Source organism: Pogona vitticeps, chromosome 7 (assembly GCF_051106095.1).
Source record: "Pogona vitticeps strain Pit_001003342236 chromosome 7, PviZW2.1, whole genome shotgun sequence".
Taxonomy (NCBI): domain Eukaryota; kingdom Metazoa; phylum Chordata; class Lepidosauria; order Squamata; family Agamidae; genus Pogona; species Pogona vitticeps.
This window is the reverse complement of record NC_135789.1, coordinates 4,882,985-4,908,160: the sequence shown is the minus strand read 5'-3', so window position 1 is coordinate 4,908,160 and position 25,176 is coordinate 4,882,985. Positions and strand designations below refer to the sequence as shown.

The 25,176-nt window shown below is 46.6% G+C and overlaps 1 protein-coding gene across 2 annotated transcripts; it reads left to right on the top strand.

Annotated features, from left to right (window-relative positions):
- The first annotated feature begins 534 nt into the window (after positions 1–534).
- On the top strand, positions 535–24,638 carry MXRA8 (matrix remodeling associated 8). 2 transcript variants are annotated; one of them, XM_020782307.3, is made up of 10 exons: positions 535–1,623; positions 12,966–12,989; positions 13,533–13,832; positions 14,407–14,508; positions 16,063–16,521; positions 19,370–19,531; positions 20,531–20,561; positions 21,217–21,293; positions 21,862–21,939; positions 23,069–24,638. In XM_020782307.3, the coding sequence occupies exons 1-10, from the start codon at positions 1,575–1,577 to the stop codon at positions 23,092–23,094; spliced, it is 1,308 nt and encodes a 435-aa protein (XP_020637966.2). In that variant the 5' UTR covers positions 535–1,574; the 3' UTR covers positions 23,095–24,638. The 2 variants fall into 2 exon arrangements, with proteins under 2 accessions (XP_020637966.2, XP_072833721.1); XM_072977620.2 differs by lacking the exon at positions 535–1,623 and adding an exon at positions 1,828–7,447.
- The last annotated feature ends 538 nt before the right edge of the window (positions 24,639–25,176 follow it).

Below are 25,176 nucleotides of genomic sequence, written 5' to 3'. Positions count from 1 at the left end.
AATAATGTTTAGGTGCAAGTTAGGCAAGATCTTTCTGGCATCATCATTTTCTTTTGGCAGAAGTGTCCTCTTTCCCTTTGTCGTGGCGCGCAATGGTCTTCTCCTCTGGATCTTACATTTAGCGTGCTTTGTTTAGCCGTTGGTCCCCAGAAGGTCAGCATGGGCTGAGCTGGCAAATTTAATCTGCTGAATCATCTATCTCGGAGGAAATCCCACTGTGAAAAGGAAGTGGAATAATCTATAGTAGACAGGAAGGAGGGGGGTCGTTATAGAGGATGCATGTCCCAGTAACGTTGGGTTCCGCCTCTACACAACATTGCTGGTGCACCGGACTGACTGGGAAGCCCAGAAAGAGGCGTGAAGATGAGAAGCTCCTTTTCCTCCTTGCGCTGGGGCAGAGCGAGTCCAGCCACCACAAAAAGCTCTTTGTTGATCTCTCCTCTGTGCGCTTGTCTAATCCATGGGTAATCTTTTCCATCCGTCAGAGGCTGGGAGACACCCCCTCTCCCCTCTTGTGAGAGCTCGGCAAGAGTTGATCGCAGGGAATGAAGGAGGCGTCCAGAAACCTTGGCTCAATTTCTCCTAGTTAGCTGGGGACCTCGAACCAACAAAAAGACGAGTCAAAAAGGACATCATCCACACGGTTCTGCCTGTTTAGGGATGGGGTTTGGAGCAGGATCCCAAAGCATGTCCGTTTACGGTGGGAGATGTGATCACCAGCCCGACAGCCTTCAGCATCTCTTGAGTCAAGTCTGTTGCCTTTTCTGCCTGTGAGCTGTTGCAGGGGGGGCGAAATCTCACAGAGTTTGGGGTCCTACAAAACCCATGCTGGAGATGGGATTCTGGGATTTGGAGTCAGGGAGAGGGGAGAGATTTCCTAGTTCTGCTGTCCCTTCCCTGGAGCTAGCTGGGGAGCGTTCTTTCTCAACAGGAAGCTACAGTAGGCCTAGCTAGGCCTCAAAGCCTTCCAGCTGAGGCCCGGTTTCCCAGGTGAGTCACATTCAGGTGTCTGTAATAAATCAGCAAGAACTGCCAAAATGGAGAATGATGGGGTTTGTGGTCCAAAATAATCAGAAAATTCCATCCTTAGTCACAGCATAAGGACCCAAGAAAATGGTCACGTTCCCTCTCTGTGTGACTTAATTTGGCACTAGAAAGAATTCGATGGACAGAAGCATAAATAACCTCCTTTTTTTCTGAGTCCAAAATTATATTTTGTCAGGTCTCCTTTCAAAAAAAAAGAAAGAAAAATGGATGCCTGGCAAGTGTTATAAAAGAAACCCACACCCAAGTTTAGGGACGAAGAGAAGCAATAATATGAAAGCTCTCGCTCTTGTGGGTGTGTCTTGCACCCTCCTATATCGTTGGTTCTCTGCTCAGCTGTGATTAAAAGCAGGTTTGGAAGGTTTGGGGCAATTATGGGATGGAAGAAATGTTCCCCCTTCAAAGGGCTGGGGTTCCCTTGTGTGGTTTGTGGGTGGAATGGAGAGGAGTTGGTGCCATTTGAATTGTGAGGGCTTGGGGGTTAGAAATTGCGAGAGCCACATGGTTTGTGAACCGCTTTCCCCAGCCTGATGCTCTCTAGAATACTCCACGTAGGAGAATCTGTGGCCTACGGGTGTGGTGAGTATTTGCAACATTTCTTTTTCTTGATGCATTTTCTTGCTTTCTCGTTCGAGGTGATTTTTCTTTGTGAGATTCCCCTCCAAAGTGTTCCTAGCCTCTGGGAATAACCCGGTCTCATTGCCATCCCCATTTTTCTGGGTAAGTGTCAAATTCTGCACAGCGAAACACCTTTCTGCCGGAATCCTGCACGGGAAGCATAGCAATCCCTGCGCAGGAAAAATAGCAATCCTGCGCAGGATGTGTTGCAATCCCTGCGCAGGAAGCATAGCAGTCGTGCCCAGCGGAACTGTTTCTTCTCCACTTTCCAGGTAAATCCTCCATAGGAAAGAGGCGATATAGTAACTTCATGCTAGCTGGCCTCTGCTTCTTAAAAATGACCACCAAATTTCTAAGAAATTCTGCAAGGTTTCCTGTGACATTTAGAGAGTTGAGGTGAGTGCCGGAGCGAAATCTGGAGAAGCCCAAGCCAAGATCTTCATGCCTCATTACATTATCATCTTCTTCCCATCATCCACCTTTTTAGGTCCCATGAAGACCCATCACGGGCCTTGTCCAGACCAGGAACTCTTAAGTTGTAACTTGGCTTACTCACAAAATCTCAAGGAAACAGAAATCCCTACCTATAAAAACACACCAGGCGACATACATACACGGAAAGAGAGTGCGGGCATGTTATTTTTCTGGACTGCATCTCTTTCTATGTACACATCAGAAGTTGGGCATACGCCTCCTGGGGGCCCCATCCACCCAGAATCCCCAGCGACCCAGAAAGCGTATTCCACAATGGAAACTCGTCCAAGCTCAGAAAGAGAGAGAGGAGCGAACGGAAGGAGAGATTTTGAGAGCCCCTGAATTAAGTTCCTTAGGTGCTAATTAGTGGAAAGGTAGAGGCATTTTTTAAAAGAACAACAACCCACAAATCTCATTGTCTCATTTGCGTTTTCTCTTCTGCAACCCCGTCTCCATCTCTGACCAAGAGAGATGAGTAACAAAGCCTGGAATGTAACTCACTGGCCGTCAAACTGATTTTCAAGACCAAGGACGCTGGATGATGCTGATCTGATCGGTTTGTTATTTCCTCCCGGTTTCACCGTCTATGATCCATCCAGACTGGAGGAGGAGGGGATGACTCTTCCCCAGAACAGACAGGATTGGGAGGGGGGTTGGCTGCTCCCCCCACCTCCCAGATCAGGCCCTTGGCCCTTTTTCCTAGCTTGGTCTTCCTTAGGATGATTTGCAGTGCTTCTCTGGGGCTTCAGGCAGGAATCTGCTGGGAGTTGTCGAGATTTGAACCTGGGACCCACCTTTGAAGCAGGGACACTGCCAATGAGCTATGGGTGCACCTCATGAAGGCTGAAAGCCACCTCCTCTTGTTGGTCCAACTGCATTCAGGCCCGGCACCACGTCGATGGGGAGGTGGGCAAAGGCTGCCTTTCCTTCACCTGATAGCTCAGTGAGTTGGAGATCTGGCTGAGGGACCAGAGGTTGGGAGTTCGAATCCCCACGGTGTCTCTAGGGAGAAGAGCCAGCCTAGGTGGAGGCGAGAGAAATCTAGCAAAGCCAAATACGATCTCCGGTTGACCTCGCCTTTCCCGCGGCTGATTTTGGAAACGTTTCGGGATAAGACGAAGAGTCGCCAGAGGAGCATTTTTCTTGAAATATTTTTAATTTTGCAAAAAAGGGGGGGGATGAGGCCAAGAGGAATACTTTCCTAAACTACTGTCTGAAGAACTCTTTTTAATTTTTTTATTTTGGAAGGTTTTGAAAAAAGGTTTTTGCTGGGCATATCTTCTGTTTTTCTAACTGGTTCCTATTAATGGTTTTGTTACGAATGCCAGGAATTTGGCCTGGAACTGGGGCCAGAACGAGTTCGGCTACATTTTGAGGGCCCTGTTCCTTCCTTCCTGAGGGAGGGAGAGATGGACTACAATGCCCAGAATCCCCCAACCAGCAAGACACGTCCCAAAGGAGCACAACAATGGGTGGCGAAGTTATTTTTGGTAGGAGGTGGAATTTTTTTCCAGCCCTTTCCAATGTCAATTTTGAAGCATTTCCAGACGGATTTTGTAAAAGGTCTGCCAAATCCTGGAATTATAATAACGCAGAAGTTAATAAAGAAAAAGTCTTGACTCGCATCCAGAAGAAAAAGCCATCTATAATATTTCTTTTTTCATCCACGGGTTAGAATAAGAACCCCAAATCAGGCTCACAAATAAATGGCGGTCTGAGCTTTCAAAAACCACCTTAGAGCTCAGGAAATGTGTGGGGCTATAACTTTTGGGACTCTGTAGCCCATCATGCCTCTTGGGGGATTCTGGGCTTCGTAGTCCAGAAGCAAACAAGTTCCTTTAAAAACAGCAACATTCCCTGTTCTGGCAGGGAGAGATTGTGAACGCCTCACCTGACAATTTGAAGTTTGTTTGTTTTTTTTAATTTGAACACGACCCCCCTCAAAGGAGTTGTTGGGACTACAGAACCCATGTGTCCCTTGGCTTCTTCCACATGGAAAATCAGGAGGGGGAGACACAACAGTGTTAGCTTAGCTTTTTTTGGCTGCAACGCTCGACTAAATGTACAGAGAATATTATTTGTTTTGGTTTTTACTTCATGGAACATTTTAACATCGAGTCTTCCATCTGTAGTGCTTCAGTCTTAGGAAAATCTTTCTCTCTCTTTCTCTTTATTTTAATTATTTCTGTAATTAAATAATTTTCTCTTGACCCTTCCCCTTGAGAGTCTTCTTATGCCTCAGGTTCTTATCAGACAATAAACACCGGACCTGGCAAGTATTTAGGGGGGATACCAGGAAAAGCAGTAGAAGGATGATTTCCTGTCCAGCAGCCAGGAGGTAGTTCTTAGTCATAAAAACCAGAGCCAGTGCTTGGCAGAACTGGAATCTGGAAGATGGTCATCAAGGTTAACCAAATAGTTAAGGTTGGCTATTGGAGAGAGGGCCTCTGAGCATGTACAGAGATCTTTGTTTGGCAAACCATTGGTAAAACTTAGCGTATCTACGGCTGTGAAACTGCCAAAGTGGCTTCAAGCTGGAGTTACGCAGCGAGTGTAAATCCCATGAAACACAATGGGATTTCATTAGGGCTACTCGTGTGTATATTTCTGGTGCCAGCTTGGCTAGGAGAGAAGTCTGCATGGGGAGACCTCCGTGCGGACCGAGCCCCTGAGCCGTTCATTTGGGGGATGGGGCGTTAATCACCAGCTGTAGGAGATGTTAATTAGAGCCCCAGAAAAGTCTTCTGTAACATGTGTCCCCTCAGAAACGCCGCTACGGCTGAAGTCATGGGAATAATAGCCGGTCACATCTTTCCAAGCTGTAATTGTGGCTACGCTATTCGTTGCTGTCTTTTCTGTTCAAGATTTTTGGGTTCTGTGCTATGTGTTGTGTCAGCCCTGTCAGCTGGCTTCAATTTTATGTGTTGTGAGGCTTTCTATAAGGTTGACATACAAACAGTCCAACCGTCCATGTGTTCTTTCATGGGATGAAGTTGCATCCTGTAGTTATCGTTCAGGAACGATCGACCGGCACTGTTGGATTGTAAATCCCAGCATCTCTAGAAATTGGATTTTTTCCCTAGGACTACAAATCCCCATGTCCCCATTCTGGGAATTCTACCTGCTTTAGAGACACCTAAATGTGGCTCATCTGGGAGGAAAGGCCTCAACCGGAAGGCTTAGCTAGGCCTAGTTCTGCTGAAGCTTCCTGTTCAGAAAGAAAACTCCCAGCTAGCATTGGGGCAGGAACAGGAAGCTTCAATGGATCTAGGCCTGGATAACGCTCAAAGTTGAGGCCTTTCTCCCAGGTGAGCCACATTTCAGTGGCTGTCAGGTCGGTGTTAAGGCAGGTAAAGCTTCCCAGAATGGAGAATTATGGAATTTGTAGTCACAATCCAATAAGAAGGAGAAGATGAATCCTGTGTTCTTCCCGATGATCTCGGAAAGAGATTTATGGGTCTTCAAGGTGCTTTGGACCCCATCTTGTAAGACGATTCCTATGTTGCTGCCGACTTGAATTCCAAAATGGCAACCCACGCTGAGAAAGGCTGAAGTGTACCACGGCCGTGAAGCGAAGTGAGCGTTCCCAGCTCACAACAAAGCGCTTATAGATTCACGAGCTCAGACGGGTGTTACTTCCGCCTTTCCGCCAGTTATTCTCCTCTGGGGAGAATTACCCAGCCTTCTGGAAACCAGGAGCCGCGTTTCCGGAGCCAGCTGCCTCATTTGGGCACGCTTGGCCTCATCCTCTCCTGTACAACGAGCTTGGAAAGGCAGGGGTTCCTCGAGAAGTACGTGGCCCTGCAGGATCCGGCCCTCCAGACGAAACCGTTTGCACCGAGTTTGCAAACTTGGTTTTATTTTCCACGTTTTTTTAAAAAAAAGAAAAGAAAGGAAGAATTCTCCATGGACCAGAAAACAAAAACATTGGCCGAGTTACTGAAGATAACGCCTCCGTTGTGCGCCAGCAATGTTCCGGCATCTTAATTCCTCGGAATAGAGAACCAGATGCAGGGAAGGGAAAAATAAAAGTTAAACTCCCCTCACGGTCTCTTCTTAGGGTTCTTAAGGCCCAGTCAAAGAACCTTAACCTTTTTTGTGATGTATGAGAAGGGGGGGGGGAGTCCCATCCTGTTAAAGTGTAACACCCTTGCATGGGGTCTGAGCAAGTTTAAACGAAAGACCTTCATTTTCAGGGAAAAACATTACTTGGATTTTTGCTAAATACAAGCAAAACATCACTTCCTTCTCAGGGCAGAAGGATCGAAACCAAATTCTTATCATAGTCCTTTTCCTTCTTCTGATGTTACTCTGAGACTGTGCAGCTGATCCGAGGCTACCTAGGCTGGATCTTCTCCTCTTGTCTCCCAGGAGGCACCGCGGGGGAATCGAACCGCCAACCTTTGGCTCCATAGCCAGAGACCTCAACCCCTGAGCTAAATAAATAGAAAAAACGATGGAAACAAGGAGACCCAGTCCTTCTTTTTGATTGACTTCCGGTCAACTCCTAGTAAGGTCCAAAACTGTTCAATAACCTGGGTACCAGAAATCCGTGTGTGATTCTCTGCGAATCCACCCAAGCTCTCCAGGTGTCCGGATCCGGTCCGATCCCCGATCGAATGGGCTCTCTTCCCGAATCTTAAAAAGAGATTCCGGCAGAATGAAGTGAGAGGAGGAAAAGAGGAGGCCGAGGGCTGGGATGGCGAATGGGGGAGCAAAAAACACACATAGGGAGGGAGAGAGAGAAGGAATCTAGGCCGACATCTGGCAGAGAGTCAGGGCTGAGAAGAAACACAGCTGGATTTTTGTAAATGCCCCAGAAAATTCAAAGCGTACCCAGAAGGGAGGTGGGTGGAGCGACCAACTCAAAAGTTGTTTGCAGACAGCGAAAACTTGCTGGATTCTCTTTTTTTAAGTCGGAGGAGAAGGGAACGGCCGGGGTTAGATCCGAGGAGTCCCTTGGGCTCGAAAAGTTGAGCTCGCTTTCATGTTATGTAGGAGTTGAGAAGCACCCGGTGGGAGGGAGGAAGGGGGAGAGAGATGGACAGACAGAGAGAAAAGGGGAAAGGCACCAAGTGAGGAGTTAAATATTTGCGACTGGGTTGCTGGTGGGTCTGTGTTTGAGGGTCTGTCAAAGAGGGATCGTCGGGGTTTTCAGGCAAGGAAAGAAGGAGAGAAGAGAGGGAAAAACGGACGGAAGACAAAGTGACTTTGGAGGGGGCGAAAGGAAGCAAAGAAGAAGCCAGAGGAATGACTGGAGACATGAAGCGATTAAGCCAGAGCCTTTGGGTTTTGTGGTTCCTCCTGCAAGGTAAGGTTTCAAGAGGGAAGATTTATTTTCTTTCTTTCTTTCTTTCTCTCTCTCTCTCTCTCTCTCTCTCTCTCTCTCTCTCTCTCTCTCTCTCTCTCTCTGCAAAGGTCAGTTTGAAGGGGGACTTTTGGGGCAGGGGGTGAGAAGAATAACCAAAGCTGATCTACATTTTTGATGCTAGCTTTGTGTGTGTGTGTGTGTTTTCTTCGTCCGAGACTTTGATGGGACGCTGCGTTGGAACCAGAGTTATGTAAGCTTTTGCCCTGCTGGATTTTATTTATCCCCCACCCCCCAACCCGGTTTTGCTCAGGCATATATTTGCTAGGAAGAGTCAAACGTGGGGAAATATATTCTCATGGGTGGGTTTTATACAGAGTCCTTGTTTTGTGGTGATGCATGGCAGGCCACCAGTCCCACAGGTAGAGCTGTTTCTGTATGCATGGGAAACGTCGGTGGTTGAATTTCTCCTTGTTGCAAATCTCTCAAGCGCAGAAGAACACGGTCAATGGCAGCCAGGGTGAAAAATAACCATGCACCAGGATGTAGCTTGGTTTCTGTTTATGGTGGCCACCTTTTCCTTGGCTCGGCTCTTGTGCTTTTAACATGAAAGGATGGTTTAGGTCTCTAGCTGCAGAGCCAGAGGCTGCGAATTCGATTCCTCAGGGTGCCTTCTTGAGAGGAGCTGGACTCTGTGATAGTGATGAAAGACCAAAGCGGGCAAAGTCTTTCATAGAAGGGCAGAAAGGACAAGCTTCATGGTAGAGACAGGTTGTGTATCAGGTGGTGGTTAAAGCGCAGGAGCGAGGGCAGCAAAAAAAGTTGGCAACCTTGCTCCTGCTCCTGCCCTAAAAAGCAATGTGGAACAATTAGGAAGCTCACTTTTGAGTTTTTTCTTAAATCTTTTTTTTTTCTGGTGAGAGAACGTCTAGGCAAGGCCGTCTTAAAACATAGGTCCTGAAGGACCACCTGCAGCTTATGGTCCCACACAGCTTGGTCTAGCCTCAGTTTCCCGCCTGTAAAATGCAACTCTCTATTGTTGTATCCCATACAATTGAAGGGAGTAATATAACACAGATCTTGAAAATTGGGCCTTTTGGGGGGGGGGAACAATACAAATCCCAGCATCCCCAGCAAGTTGCTGCCCAGATTGTATGAGCAGGGAACGATGGAAGTTGTAGTCCAAAAATCATTCCAAACTGGAGAAGGATTAGCGCCAAGGGCGGTATTCTTTGGGAAACATGAGGTTTTGCTGACAGCTGGAAAAGGGGCGAGGGATTCGTATGGTTCGTTCATGAAGGAGAACTTTCTAGAACGGGCAGGTTTTCTTTACATCTGAGGGACATGAGATGTAAAAGAACGAGGCAGAGAAAACGCAGAACAAAGCCGCCAGGCCCGGGGCAGCTGTTAAACATCTGCTTTGAGTCTCTGCAGCCATGTTTCTGGTGGTGATTTTGGGTTGCCAATTATTTTTTCCTGACTGGCTCCTTGCCTTTTCATAGTTATCTGGAAGACAGCTGTCACTTTCTCAGTTGGGAAGAGCTGTGCATACGGACTGGGACAGCTGCCTCTAGGGGGAAAAATGTTTGTTTGGGATCAAAATGTTTAGAAATTTTCCAGCTTTTCCACCGATGCAGGATCAACGCATATCTTTTAAAGTGCGGGGGAAGCAAAACTGACAGACGGATCCCAAGTTAAAAGAAAAGAAAAGAAAAGAAAAGAAAGAAAGAAAGAAAGAAAGAGGGAATAGTATAGAATAAAATCATTTTAAGAACAAGGGCCGCTGTGCATATAATTAATCAGAATTAATCAAGATCAGGATGTAACAGATGGATGTAAACATCCAGTGGATGTAAAAAATCCAGTGGAATATGGCAGAAATACTCAGCCCAAAGTAGCTGAGGAAATACTTTACTCAAGAAAGAGACTGTGTGCTTTGGACGGGGAGACTTGACTGCGCATAACGATGTCAGCTTTTGAATAACACCAGGTTCCTCTTCGCGTGAATGAAGAACTCTGCCTCACCCCAAAAGTTGCACACAAAATCTCTTTCCACGAAAGTGATTTGCGAAAAACATGTATTTTTTTTTGGCTGCATTCTTTTATATATTTAGCTAAGGGAGGGATTAACCCAGAATGGCTTATTTATGCAGAAGGACTGGGGAACTCCCTTTAGTTGTGGCTCTCAGAACAAATTGTTGCCCTTCCAAATTCTTATGTTTCAACATGTATGTGTTTTTGCACGAAGCGCCGGTCGGTGGCTCTGATGTTTTTGTAAAAAAAAACCACAACACACATACACACCCCAAACAAGCCAAGTTCTTCCTGCGCAACGCTTGAACCCTGGTTAATTTTCCAGAGTCCATGGCCCAGAATCCCCCCCCCCCCGGGGCAGCTGGGGATGCTCTGAGTTGTAGTCAGAGGTCACCCTGAAAGGGGAGAAAGGTGGGATCTAGACGGAATACAAATAAACAATTAAAAACAACTTTTCTGAGCAATGATCTTGTAAGCCAGGAACCTTCCTGAATTTATGTTGTGACGTTCCTCTTTCACGTCACACTTCCCACCCAGGGGACAGTGATCTGGTTGGTGAAGCAGAGATGAGCATTTATCCTAAATCAACAAGAAGTTTTTTTTTTAAATACTAAATGACTCTTGTTGTTTATTCTTCCACCCTCCTTTCAACGGCAAAGTGTTGCTGTTTTTTTAAAATAAGGTTTACGGAACGGCATCCAAAGCAAATATACTATATCTGGGAACAGCCTGAACGGAAAACTACAGAGAAGTGTGAAAATCATTGCTTAGGGTCTGATTCTTCTTCTGTTCCCCCCAATTGACTCTTTTTAGGGGTCTTGAAGGTCAGGGACAGCAAGGCAAACTCTTAAGTCGATTTAACGCCATCTTGATCCAGAGATACACGCCGGGTGTGTGTGTGTGGCAAACTAAAAAAAAACGGACATAATTCCACATGATATGAATTTGTGGGCGGCGGGCACGGCTATGGGAAGGGCCTGCAATCTGAAAACACAAAAGCTGCGCTTTGGAGATAGACTGCCTCTGATGCTGGAGGTTCAGCGGTACTAATAGGGGCGGGTGCAGAGCCAAATGGGCGGGGCCAGCGCCTGTCAATGTCAGTGCTCAAGAGCCTGCCTGGACAGGTGGAATGTAGGTTCCTATTCCGATTCTTCGTTTGCTGAACAAGAGGGCGGATGCTGAAGGACGTGGGCTGGGCTGTGCCCCTCGGGGAACCCCCATAACATCATCTTATAATAATCTTAGAACTGCAGGGCTATAAGGGACCCTACAGAGATCATCCAGTCCAGCCCCTGTCAAGGAAGCCCTGTGGGGATTCGAATTCCCAACCTCCAGTTCGACAGCCAGAGATTTGAACCACTTGGCTATCTTGTATGCTTTTTTTTTTCTTCCACTGGAATAGAGAGGTGAAGCTTGGGTGGTCTTTATCGTCGGACCAGGTAATCTTGGCACCATAAAGGGGGAAAAAACCCAAAACAGAATTTAAATACTATTCATAGCTTGCGGGGAAAACATACAGCTCTGAAAGAACAGCACATCTGGTGGATTTCCTGCTTTTTTGGAAGTTTGGCCAACATTTTTTTAATGGATTTGTCAGTTATGGGCTTCATGGAACCCCGAGCCAAGCCGTGTTCTTTACATTAAATGTTTTAAAAGAGCAAAAAGGGGCCAGAGATGTTTTCCCAATGTAGGGTGGAACCAGTGTTTCCTCTATTCTGTAAACCCGATGCCATCGCACGGTGCTAAGACCCCAGAATGGGAAGCCTATGCAGGAGCGCTTGGGTCTGAACAAGTGGAACCAGGCGGGCTTTTTATATAAGTCTCCTAAAAAGCTAATTCTGCAGCTTCTTGTTGGGCTGGAGTTTCCAAAACCGAAGGGGTCATTTATGGCCACACGCTGGCTGAGAGATTCCGAAAGATGTCGCCTCGGAAAGTAACTTCTTTCCAAATACAGGTCCTCAAAATTCAAAGAAGCCGGAGGTTCCAGGTGAGCCCTACCTGAAAACCGGTGATCGGACAGAATCCTCGAGAGGGATCTTAGAGGCGATTTAGTTCAGTGGTTCCCAACCTTGGGCACCCAGGTATTGTTGGACTGCAAATCCCAGAAGCCTTCACTACTTCCTAAGCTGGCCAGGATTTCTGGGAGTTGCAGTCCAAGAACATCTGGACACCCAAGTTGGAGAACCATCGAACCCCTGCAACAGATAAATAGGCAAGGAGGGAAACTTATTCCAGAACTTCTGGGTAGCTCAGTGGTCGAGGTCTCTGGCTGCAGAGTTCAGAGGTTGGGAGTTCGAATCCCCGCTGGGGCTCCTTGACAGGGGGTGGGCTGGATGACCCCCGGGGTCCCTTCCAGCTCTGCACTTCTAAGATTATTAGTATTATGTCAGAGGTAACTCTGCAAAGCGGGGCCAGCGGGAATACCTCTCTGCCGTGTGGTGATCCTCGCCTGCGTTCCCTCCGTGCGTCTCGCCATTTCTCGGCTGGCACCCTCCCGGCTGAGAGAAGGCTGCAATTTGGCCCGCCACGGAGGGGTAATTTGGAAAGGAACGTACTCACCCCTGCTGGGATTTTGACGTGCAGGTCCACAAATGATAGAGGATGCACCAGAGGGCTCTGGGCTTACAGTTTGATTTTTCTCATTTAAAATGTCCACCCCAGGAGTGAGAAGAACAGTGAACGAAATGGAAGCTGAAGAAGAGGGCTCTAATTCCCGAAAAAGGCATGCCTGTATTTATCAGCGAATGTTTATAAAAACTGCCATAATGGGTTACAGCTGTCTGGATAGCTCAGTGGTTGAGGTCTCTGGCTACAGAGCCAGAGGTTGGGAGTTAGATTGTATTGCTCAAGAAAAGACACAGCCTGTGTAGCTTTGGGCAAGCTGCACAGTTTGAGAAGAAGGGGATGCGAAACCGCTTCTGAGTCTTCTCTACCTTGAAAACCCTCAAAAGTTTTCCATCAGTTGGAATTGATTTGACGGCACATAATGGATTGCAATTAGAGATGGGAACCCTTTTTTTTTTAAGGTGCTTCATTGGGATTCATCAAAGTTGATGAATGGACAAAGTGACAAAGCACCAAATTTTAGCAACAGATAGGTGAATATTCACCCATTCCTAGTTAAAACACACTGTCCCGCCAATCGGCTCATCAGCAGGACATTGACAAGCAGGCTGACTGCAGGAAGAGAAACCTGGGTTTCAGTTCCGGTAGACAGCCTGCTTGTCAATGTCCCGAGGATCACCTGTGGGTCAGGGTATGCACAGAGGGATAAATAAAAATGGGTAAATATTCACCCCTTCATATTCGTCGGGGTCTCCAGACTTGACGAATGTGGCAGGACAAATATCCCGCGAATCAGCAATATTTCACGAATATTCATTTGTCCCTATGTCTAACTACAATTGTAAAATTGTTGTTGGTTAGTTCTATTGCAATTAAAATTAATAATATTGCTAATTTTTATTTTCTTCCTCCTCCCTTTCAGGGTCTGCTGTTCATCCTTATTCAGGTAATTAATAATAATAAAAAATGTGTAACTCATTTCCAGTGTGCAAAATATAGGATATCCATCATGGGATTTTCAAAGTTTAATTTTACAAAGACTCTACCAGTCTCCTGTTTCCTTTTACGACAATTACCAATGACATGGGGAGGCCTAAAATATTTTACTGGGTGTAGGGAGTGTTATAAAGAACATGGGGGTAATTAGTTATAAAAATTTTGAAGCAACTAGTTACAAAAGAAATAGTTATAGACATAAATATAGAAAACGTGGAATAACTTGTCAAGAAGTCAGAAATAGCTGGGTATAAAGAACTTTGAAGTAACCAGTGATAAAAGAATGAGCTGCACATAGAAATATAGAGAACTTAGAATAACGTTATAAAAAACTTGGAAGTAACTAGGTAGAAATAACTAGTTATAAGCAAATATATCCAATAGGTCCTGAGTTCAAATCCTACAAGACAGTGAAATGTGCTTGGTATTTAAACTGGGAGTGTGTGGTCCACTCTGGCTTTCCTTCCTCTCACTCCTTCTCCCCTCGATGCAGTCCCGGCGGATGCTTCCAACCCTGAAAGCGTGGTGGTATCGGTGCTCAACATCACCGCCAAGGCAGGTGCGCGGACCATCCTCTCGTGCAAGAGTTACCGCATGGTGTGGACCCAGGACCGCCTGAACGACCGCCAGCGGGTGGTCCACTGGGACCTGTACCGCAGCCACCGAGGAGCCGAGAGGCTCTGTGACATGTACTCGGCCGGCGACCACCGTGTCTACAGCGACTACAATCAAGGGCGCATTGCTATGCCTGAAAACGCCTTCCTGGATGGCAATTTCTCGCTGGTGATCAAAGGTAGCGGACGATGCCACGGGCTTACATGGGTGATGGTCTGGGCCTGGCGCATTTGCACAGGGAACTGAATCTCTTTGCTGCTCCCTAGAGCCTGGAAATTGTTGCTTTTTTGGGGGGGACTACAAACCCCAGCATCCCCAACCTGGGGAATCTGGGAGTTGTTGTCCAAAAATGTAACCACTCGTCCCATCCAGAAATTTCTTTGGATGGAGCAGAGGGGTGGACCATCCAGCTGTTTCGCCTGCCAAAATTCTAGACCAGGGCTTCCCAACCTTAGGGTGCCCAGATGTTCTTGGACTACAACTCCCAGAAATTGTGGCCATCACAGCTGGTGGTGAAGGATTCTGGGAGTTTTAGTCCAGGAACATCTGGGGACCTCAAGGTTGGGAAGCCCAAGGTCTTGACCATCAGTTGCGTTGGCTAGACCTTCTTTCTGCGAGTTGTAGAACATCTAGAGACCCTACTTTTGAAGGCCGTCTGGAAATGCTGTTGTTGGCCAACCCTAGATGACCTCCACAGTCCACTTTCCAACTTCTGGTTTCTCCCCCTCTCTTTCTTTTTTATTTCAACCCAGATCTCGTTGAGAGCGACCAAGGCACTTACTCCTGCAGCCTCCACCATCATTACTGCCATCTCTACGAAACGGTGCAGATCCGGCTGGACGTCACGGCTGACGGTGATGGGGCTTTGTGACATTTTGTTTTGGTATTGCGAAAGGATTGGTAGTGGGATGGGGCGGGGGGGGGGAGTGCACGCTTATCTTCTCTGGGCCTGGCATTTGACAACATTTGGATCTGTTTATTTTCTCTCCCTTATAAGTTCCCCTTTCGTCCACTCCGGCGGTCTCCTCCGAGGCAGCCCTGGGGGAGTAAAAAAAAACAAACCCTTCTGTTGTGCAGCATGGCTAAAACGAATGGTTGGAGTATTGTAATTTAGATGTTTGTGGGCAACGGAGCATTTCCTGTCACGGAGCAGCAGGAAAGCTTTAGAGAGAAACCGCTCCAGCCTTTCCTAAGAAAGTCCTCCCTCTTTTCGTAAGAATAGACCTCAGCTCAGAAAAATTCCTTTTGAGGGGGGAGATTACAACTCCCAAACCCCCATTCCCATGGCCAACAGTAATAGCCCCGTGTGCATCAGTTGCTGGGGAATGAAAAGCAACTTAGTGTTGGCAAGACGTGATTCCAGCCGAGCGTCAGGTCCAAAGCAGGTCAGACTTCCCTGTCATGCCCACCATTTACATCTGGAAGACCGAGCAGAGGATAAAGCAAGCTTGTTTCCAAGCAAAGGAAGATGATTGGCAAGCTTTGGGAGGCATGAATAATTCACACTAAAACAGTCACGCATCTGTCAGCACTTAAGGAATTCCCCTTTTAAATGATGCCCACTCTATAATGTATACTTTGATCCTGGGAAGTGGTATTGATTGGCTCTCCAGTCAGCTTTACGGATTTCTCTCTTCCTGATGCAAGTCTGACCCTCACTAGCTATAACATCACACTGACTTTGCTTGTGATTCATGGTGACTCACTAGGCCAGTAAAATTGTGAGATAATTTCTTTGCTAGGCAGAGATTACCTCTCTCCTGAATTTTTTTTATTTTGTCCTTGTGTAGGAGTACATGGTGCTCCAGAGATGTTTCCTTCATTAGCAATTTGGCTGTAACCGCTTCTGTGCCGAGCTGCTTTTGAACATACCTCCAGTTATAGCTGTTTGCATGACTCTCCTTGCCCAAAACATACCAGTTAAGGAATGCTGACATGGTTCAGGATTTTACAATAGCTAACCTGTGCTCTTCTGCTGGCCAAAATGCATGTTCACAGAAGTTCGGTTTTCCCGCGGTTGCATAATGTTCTCCCCAGTGATGTGATCTGCTTTGATGCAGATATTTCCAGTACATGCGCAGTGGTTTTTTACAATTGTATCTTTTTTGCTACCTATGGGGAGGACTCCTTCCAGAAACAGATTTCTCGGAATATAGACTTTGGTCCTAAACCCATGCTTGTTTCTACATATTTCCTAGTGCTGTTCAAGCAGTACATTGGAAAATAAGGCATGTTGGGAAAGGGCCGCTCCATCTCTATATCTTCAGGGTTTTGTCCGCTGAAGGGAAGCACTGCTGGTTGAGGTGGTTTTGAACCTCTCTGTCCCAGAGACACGGGTTGTGTGAAACCGTCGCTCTTGGTTCGAGGGAGAGCTCACTTGGTTCCCCTTGTCTGTCTGGTTTCTTCAGCCGCAGAAGTCGAGAGGTATTGGGATGGGGAAAAAGTGGTGATCGTGGCCCTCAAAGGAAGCACCGTGGTCCTCCCCTGCATCAACCGGAACCAGGTCTGGACCGAACGGCACGATGAGGAGGACCAGCAAGTGGTCCACTGGGACCGTCAGCCCCCGGGGGTCCCTCACGACCGGGCCGACCGCCTCATTGACTTCTACGCCTCTGGGGAAGGGCGCTCCTATGGGCCTCTCTTCATCCGGCAGAGGATGAACATCACGGACAACGCTTTCGCCCTGGGGGACTTCTCGTTGCTGATCTCCGGCTTGGAGGTGGCGGACGAAGGAATCTACTCTTGCCACCTCCACCACCACTACTGCGGCCTTCACGAGCGCCGGATCTTCCGGGTCTCGGTGGTGGAGCCAGAGCCGGAGAAGAAGGTGGTGGTGAACCTCACGCGCCCCAATCCGCCAGTAGCAGGTAGATAAAACAGACACAAATTTTTTAAATGATGCAATAAAGTGGAGGAGCCTTTCAGAGGGAGGAAGATGGCGACCTTAATTTTGTACGAAGAGGGCAGAAGGTACAGGGATTCGAACCCAAGCTGTTCTGAATTAAGTCTTGAAAATCTGGAATCTAGATGGGCCAACTTGTCCCGTTCCCCCACAATCCATTAAAAAGCCACAAAGCCGTTGTTGACTTTTTCCTATTCTCAGGATGAGTTGCAAAAACGGGGGAAAAAAATCTCAATCCAAACCATACTGGAAGGAGGTGCCCTCCAAACTCTAGATCAGAGGGGAATTAAATATAGAAAATGGCAGCTCAGACAATGACATGATGAGGATTGGCTATTCTAGCGCTAAAGAGGCCAACACGCTAAGTTTAAGAAGCCCACATTTACACCTTTAGTATGATACAAAACTTAAGCAGCGATGAGGTGGTTTTGTGCCATCAAGTTGATTGAGACTTAATAGTCGTTGCAAGTCGTTCAAGGAGGGGCTTAGCGTTGGCACTTCCTGTCGGCTGAGTGGGGATTTGAACCCAGGACTTGGGGTCTTAATCCAGCCCTCTCTCCACTACATGGCAGAGACGGTCTTGGTTGCAAGCAACATACAAGCAGGATAAGGGACAACGGAAGAGGTCTCAAGTTGATTCAGAAACCAAAGCGGCACATTCTTTCAAATGTCAGTCTCACTTGCCCGTTTGCCATCTCTGGTGTCTGCAGCTGTTTTTCGATCTGCTTTTTTTGATTTTTATTTAATTTTTCCCCTCTCTCTCCTGTCCCTTAATTGAAAGCACACTTCCTGCTCATCCCGTAGAAAAATTAAACCTGCATTTTTCATCCTTCATCGGAAGTGTGAGACTAGCGAGGGATGGCTCCAAGCTTACAAATGGTCTAAAAAATTTATTGTGCGTTTTAATATTTATTGGCTGTTTAAATATCAGACCTGGAAGGTGTGCCGTGCATATTGAAACGGGCTGGCGTTGTCCTCCTGAAACTACTGAGAATGTTGCGTGCCTCTGTGTGTGTGTGTGTGTGTAAAAGTGGCTGATGGGGAAACCATACACCATCAGCACACTTGTAGGGACTCAACTACAAGCCCCATCATTCCTGGCAACTGACAGTTATTCTAGCCGGGAATCATGAGAGTGGCAGACCCACCTCTCTTAGAGGGTATACGGTTTGTTTGAACAAACCATCATTCCCCCGTTTCGAGACACAAATCTGAAAAAGCGAGAAATTGCATGAGAAACACAGCTTTCCAGGGAATTAATCTCGGCTGGAACCAAAGAAATCTTATTTTGAAGCCATGCAAAAGTTGGAGTTGAGTTTATTTCTCCCCTTGTTTTTTTCAAAACCAGGGCGTCGTCTTTGGCGCGAGAATCTCACATAACTACCTGAAATCCACAGGAAAAATATTTGTTCTACTTGAACTTTTTCATTTCTTGGGCGGCGGTGGGGGGCAAACTCTGTCTCGGCGGCCCCTCTACCAGGAACGGTGTCCTTGTTTACCCACCCACGAGGGGTCTCCTCGACCCCGGGAAATTCATGTAAACTCCTGCAGGAACAGGGCCTTTTAAAATAAAACCCTACCAAGATAAAAAGAAAGAAAACTTAAGAAGCTTCTTCTAGAATCCTCTTAATTCTGGGCCGCTCTCCAAACCTGGAACCGTTTCCTAGACAGGAAATTTTATTCTGCTTACAGTATCAACATGGCCTCATTCTGTTCTCCTTCTAGTTAACCCTCCAGCTTTCAGGAGGAGGTTTGGATCTTGCCCAAAGCCATCTGGTCCTGCTTAAGCACGGGGCCAGATGGTCTCTTGCTCCTTCCTCCGCCGGAGCGGGAAAGGAACGCATTGATTAAGGAGAGCTACAAACTTTTGATGGTCCCGTCCTAGTCATAAACGGATGTTCGCTAGGTTTACGGGCTGCCTTGTAGGGCTCAGAAAGAAGGGAAGCAGGCGGGAGCCCGACAGGGGTAGCTGGCTCGGCGGTGGGCAAAGCACAGCTGCCGATAGGTGGCTGGACTACAAAGCGTAGTAGCCGGGGCGGGCACAGAAGTAGATAAGAGAGTTGAAAGTGGATGGGTGAAGTAGCGGATAGTTTCACAAAAATGCTGTCCAACAGGGTTATGGTCCCTGTGCATCCTTGTTTCTGTTGGAGCTATTGCAACCTCGCAGGCTGCCTTTAGTCGGTTTGGCTGGGAGGGAACCTTTCTGAGCTGGGGTGACTGCCAATCTAGCCAGCCTTAACCAATCATTCATCCCCTTGATTCAAAGAGAGCCCCGCCTCTCTGGTTTGCCTTTTCCCTCCTCTTGTTTGTTTGTTGGTCGTGGGCTCCGTCTGTTGAAAGCAGTGACTCAGCAGGGGCCTGTTGCTGAAAGTCAGTCAGCTAGGGGTTGCTCTGAGTTTGCTGTTTGATCTCTTCAATTGTAAGTAAAAGAAAGTGGTTTTTTTATTCTTACTCCAGCACATCTTTCCGTGCTGCTTCACGGTTCTGTGATTCTATGAGTTATTGAGACTGTAAGTGCCAGTTGATGAGAAAAAAAAGGAGTGTTCTTTCCGGAACTTGAGGCTGTTCTGCTCTGTGAGTCTATAGGAGTCTAACCCAAAATTCAGAACTTTGCAACAGTTTCTGGAGGAATCAGGCATTTCTCCCCCCCTTTTTTGCATCCTCAAAATTCGTCAGTGCCCTCCCCCCAACCAATGGCCAGGGAGGCGAGCAAAATAAAAAAAAATTGCTGCATGGCCCAAGTCGTTTGGGATCAGTTTTCTGACTTCACCCCTCTAATGCCTCCCCTTTTTTCTGACCCCTTTGCAACCTAGATCCGAACGGAGGACGCAGCAGCCACAACGTCATCAACGTCATCATTCCTGAGAGCCGGGCTCACTTCTTCCACCAGCTGGGCTACGTCCTGGCCACCCTGCTGCTATTCATCCTCTTCTTGATCCTTGTCATCCTGGTCAGTCGCAAACGCCGAAGGAGAGGTGAGAGCTTTGGGCCGTTTTTCCGCCGTTCTCCATATCTCTTTGTTCCTTCTTCTTTCCCCGTTTTTTCCACCCCAGCTGTGCCCCTCCAAAGACGTCTCCCCTTCCCCTATTTTATTCTCACAACGCTCTTGCGAGGTGGGGCGGACTCAGAAAAAGGGACCGACTCCCTCTGCTGCCTGGGAATTTTATGCCTCAACCCAACCCTCTTGACGATGGCGCCACGCCGTTCACGTGGCCCGTCTCCACATCGATCGCGTTCCCCTCCCATCCTGAATGCTGAGGTTCCCACCCAGCACCACCCTCTCTGGACACGGTCAGCCAGGAAGGAGCGGAACCACTGTAAAGCGGTGACCCCAACTCCCAACCCAGCCGGCCTATCCAGAAGGACACCACGGTCGGTGGTGTCGAAAGCCGCTGAGAGGTCCAGGAGTATCAACAGGGTCACACTCCCCCTGTCTCTCTCCCGGCAAAGGTCATCCATCGTACAGAGCGACCGAGGTAGTCTCTGTACCAAAACACGGCCTGAAACCCGATTGAAATGGATCCAGAAAATCCATTCCATCCAGCACCACCTGGAGTTGCTTGGCCACAACCCACTCTGAGGGAGGTTTGCCATTGGTCGGTAGTTAACCACCAGCCTTGGGTCCAGATTAGGCTTTTTGGGGAATGGCCAAATTGCCGCCTCTTTCAACGTGGTATGTAGTTACCAGAACCAACCACCAGAGGGAGCCAGAGACCATAGTATTATAAAGTTTGCTATTATCCGCTATTTTCAGCATCTGCAGAAGGGGCTTGGAACCGATCCGCCATGGATACCAAGTCCTACGGTATACTCCAGACATCTTAACTAGTGAAAATTTTATTCTTCCACTAGCAAGTGTGGTCCATGGAGATGCACACTAGGAAGCCTGTATTTTATGACTCCCTTATTCACATCTGCAAAAAATCAGCTTCGATGCTGAAGCTTGCAACCTCTGAATGCTCTCTTCCTTCTAGGCTTTGAGTACAACGTGAAGAATGCTGATCGGTAAGTAAGAACGGCCCTTGTGCTTAGAAATGTCTAAGTAGAAATAACCTATTCATTTCTCTGCTTCTTCTTTCAGTCTCTGATCCATCCCATAAATGTTAGCTGGGGTTACCCCCACTGCACGAGTGCCTAGATAGAGGGAAATCGCTCTGGGGAATATTTTAATATGCTGTTTATTTTGTAATATTTATTGCTGTAAGTTCTTCAGCCTTCCGCTTTTACATTAGCAGAAGCCGGGAATGTAACTTTTCCAAATGAAATAAACAAAACTTGGAAGAAAGGGAGGAAGTGCTGTTAAGGAATAACAATATTTTTAAAGGGAAGTTTTTATTAATGTATCTAGAGGGACCAACAAATCTTTTTTAAAGGGATGTTTTTATTAATGTATCAAAAGGCACCGACAACAGACATGTATGCAATTTTGTACTATGGAACAAAACATGAAGAGGTAAGGAGTGTAAAAGATGAATGAATGAATGAATGAATGAATGAATGAATGAATGAATGAATGAATGAATGAATGAATGAATGAATGAATGAATGAATGAATTGTAACAATCAGAATATTAAAAATATCAAATGCTGAAAATGCATCTGGCTACTCTATAATTAAAAAAGAACCCAGATGAATTTTCTTTCTGGGTTTTTTTCCAAGGAAAGACATGAATCTCAGAGAGTTCCCTGTGGATACGACAGATTTGCGGGACTACAAGAGTGAAGATATCAAACTGGGTAAGTTGTTAAAGCAGAGGCTGTTTCGGAGGGAGGGGGTGTGCTCCTCTACGCCCTTGTCACATTTTGGACAACGACTCCCATCAGCCCCAGGTACCACGGCCAATGGTCAAACATCTGGGGACCCCCCAGATTACTCCCCCCAGTCCTTAACTCCGAATCCATCAGGGCTCCTGTGCATGGAACGGAGGAGCATGTCATCTTGATCTGAGCTAGGCATGGGGTTTTCAGATTGGTGTTTTTTTGGGGGGGAACCACAGATCCCATCATTCTCTATTCTGGGAGTTCCCTTTGCACAACCTTAATGTGGCTCGCCTGGGAGAGAAAGGCCTAGACTGAACATTCTTACGGCCTAGCTAGACCTAGCTCTGCCTGATTTCCTGTCCAGAAAGGAAGCTCCCGGGGGAAAAAAAAAGCTACAGGCCAGACCCAGGTTGCAGAAAACTGGTTCAGTCCCTTGGGTGACCCCTTTAATGTTCAGACAAAAAACCAGGAGCGGTTGCAGCCCCACCTCAGTGAAATTGGAGTCGCCAGTCCTCAAATTGATCCATTTTTTCTCCTGCCACAGATTACAAGAACAATATTCTGAAGGAGAAGGCGGAGCAAAACAAGGTGCTCCCGGCAAAGAACATTGATTTAGACAAAGGTGAGGAGGAGGAGGTGTCGTGCAGGAAGGGAGGACCCCCAGTGCATAGTGGCAAAAGGGGGTGTCACCCTATTATTAGCCAGGGCCAGCCATAAATAGAGAGAAAAAGGTTCGATCATTTAATAAAAAGTAGCCGGGCTGTAAAATGGGTTCAATTCAAGGTTTTCCTTCAGCCTACTACAAGAGCCGACTATTATGGGCTGCAACAGGTTTTCAGGAACTTGTGAGTCTCTGGGAAAGACCAAAAGGGTGCTTGAGATCAGATTTACATGCCTCATTGAATGCTTCCTGAATCCGGAGTCACTCCAGAGCCACACCAGATCTGATGAGAATGTATGCAGGAAACAATAGGAGTGACTATGGATTCCAAAGGATTAAAAGCACACATAAAACTGTGAATTCTCAGCAGCGGGGGAGAGATTGTTTTTTCAAGAACCAGGACTCGTTTAACAAGATCGACTACGACAAAGCTTGTTAGCGGTTAGTTAACTTTTATATCCCGTGTCTCCTGTAGTGAGCTCCAGCAGTGTAAATGACAAGTTTTCATATTCACAGCAACCCTATAGGCCAGGTGGAGTGAGACTGAGTAGCCCAAGGCTGCCCGGTGGGTTTCATAGCTTTGTGAGGATTTGAACTCAGATCTCATCCCCCACATCCCCATGGTCTTTTAGATCCAACTTCCCCATCCTGTCACCCTTTCTCCTTGGGGGAAGCTTCTTCACCCGCAGCTGCCATTGACCATGGCTGGGGGATGGTCAGGTGTGACTCAGGATGATGGTTGATGTAGTCATACGTAATCTGAAAAGGCATGATGATGACGAGATCTGCTTTAGACATTCAGAGGGTAGGCATATCTCACGGCAAGGGTGTGGCTGATGGGCTCAGATTAATCGCAGCTTATAAATCTTGAACTTTGAAAAATCCTTTCCCCTTGGCTGCAGGATTTTGGGAGTTGTAGTTAAAAAATTGTAAGTTCTCCGAGCTTAGTGAATCGAGAGAATCAGGGGACAAAATTCCATCACATCTACAAACTTAGTTACACTTTCCTTCCTTCCTTCCTTCCTTCCTTCCTTCCTTCCTTCCTTCCTTCCTTCCTTCCTTCCTTCCTTCCTTCCTTCCTTCCTTCCAGATTTTAGGAAAGAATACTGCAAATGAAACGGACGACTCTAAGCTCCTGGCTGGCCCAGAAGCTCCGCTTGGAATGTAAATGAGCAAAAGAAGCTTTGTTTTTCCTTAATTACGGTACATCATCTTTCCAAGAGCTCCTTGTAGACTTCCTTCCTGACTTTGGGGGAGAAAAAGCCTGGAGGAAATGGAGGCTGTGTCACCCTAGACGTTCCAGCTTGTACATACCTGGTTCCCAACCCATTTGGGAAGTGTCAGGTTGGGAAAAGTTGCAATGTATGCACTTACTTGAGAGTAAGCCTCCTGGAACTCAGGAGGATTACTTTTGAGTAAATGGACACAGATCTATACTCTTAACGTTTCCTCTTTCTCATCCTATAAGACGATTGTTTAGGGTGGGTGGGGTGTCTTTTTTTCCATGGTGGGTTTCCCCAAAATCCCCCCCCCTTTCTGCTTTATTTTTCTCTACATTTTTCCTTTCTCAGCAGAATTCCTGGGTATTCTTTGCACCAGTATTGTCTTTTTTGAAAAAAGATTGGTTAAATGTGCATCAATATTCTGCAGATTGCTTTTAAAGTATCTTTTTTCCCCCTTCCTACACGAGCTGAAAACATAGAAGCTTGACTTTGCTGTTGGAAACAGAACAGATGTTGTGATATTTCTTACTGCACAATCATATAAAAATATCTTCCCCCTCTTTAAAAAAATATGGATTATCTTGACTTGTACAGTGGTGCATAGCTTTTGGAACTCCGCAGATTCCATATATTACAATGAGATCATGATATCCGTGGGATCAATATCCACTGAGTCACTTTTCTGCTGCTTGAAAAATATTAAATAAATATTAAAGAAAAAAAAACCCCAGAAATATGGGAAGTATGAGCTAATGGTGCCATCAAAGCTAGCTTTGGGGATAGAGGAAGTAGGAACTAAATTAACATATAATCCTGACTAAAGAGGGTCAAGGAAATAAGATGAAATACTATCTGAAGAGGGGACCTGCAGGAAGATCCTTGCATTCAGAAGTAAGACATTGCTAAAGAACATCTATTTAACCCCCAGCCCCGTGAGATATTTACAACAGGACCCCTGTATCTGCGGGATTCGGTATCCACAGTTTCACTTATCTGTGGTCTGAAAATGTTAAATATTAAAAATATTGAAAGAAAGAAAAACAGAAATGTGTATTTCCGTGGTGTAATTACAAGAACTGGCCACTAGAGGGAGCCAGAAAGCATGCTCTGTATACAGTTCACTATTACATGCAATTGTCCGTATCCGCGGGGGGGCTTGAAACCAATCCCACACAGATATGAAGGCCGTGTTGTAACTTCTAGAGATCTGAAGGACGGAAGTGAACTCTGATGAACAAAGACCAGAAAACTGAGCTTGGAAAAATGAATTTCTGGATTTCTTCTCCCAGCCAGATTGGGTGCGGGATTCAAGACGCTATGGTACCAAAAAAATAACTTTTCCAAACTTTCCCAGCTTGTGGGGAGGGGCCCCCTGTAACCATCCAGTACTTGATCCAACTCCTGAAATTCTAATAAAATGCCAAAGAACTCTTATGATCTCCAGTGTGTGATGGGTTTCGATATTCAGGTTAGTTGATTGGTGTTGATCTCCTCTTCGAAAGATCTCGTTGTCTTCTCTCTCGTTTCTGTTGCAAGCCAGTTTTCTCGTCCTTGCCGCTGATGGGGAGTGGCGGTGGTTTCTTAACGGGTTCATCAGGGCTTCTCCGGTTCCCCTGGTGTGTCAGCGAGCGGAAGATCAGATCTCATAAGCCGCCAGTGCCAACCCTCAAGCACCGGCCAAGAAAAATCGGGGTCATTTCCTCATCCCGCTCCATGCCACGTTGAAATATCTATATATTTTTTTTTCCGGCTGACCCAAGACTGCAAAATTGCTTAAAGGCATTTTTTTTAAAAAAAAAGAGAGAGAGGGAGGGAAAAGAGAAATGAAGGCTTTGCTCCATTTTGTAAATAGGACAACAGTGATCTTAAGGCGCAAGCTTATTTTTGAGGCCTGATGGTTTCTCACTTTCCGGATTTCTGCTTTTAAGGCACTTTTTGGTACACTTTTCTGCCACGTACAATCTGGCAGGTCACC

Coding starts and splice junctions, on each gene's coding strand:
- MXRA8 (XM_072977620.2), top strand. CDS start 7,387: ATGACTGGAGACATGAAGCGATTAAGCCAGAGCCTTTGGGTTTTGTGG. Junction 19,532..20,530: donor TCGCAAACGCCGAAGGAGAG/GTGAGAGCTTTG, acceptor TCTTCCTTCTAG/GCTTTGAGTACAACGTGAAG. Junction 21,294..21,861: donor GAGTGAAGATATCAAACTGG/GTAAGTTGTTAA, acceptor CTCCTGCCACAG/ATTACAAGAACAATATTCTG.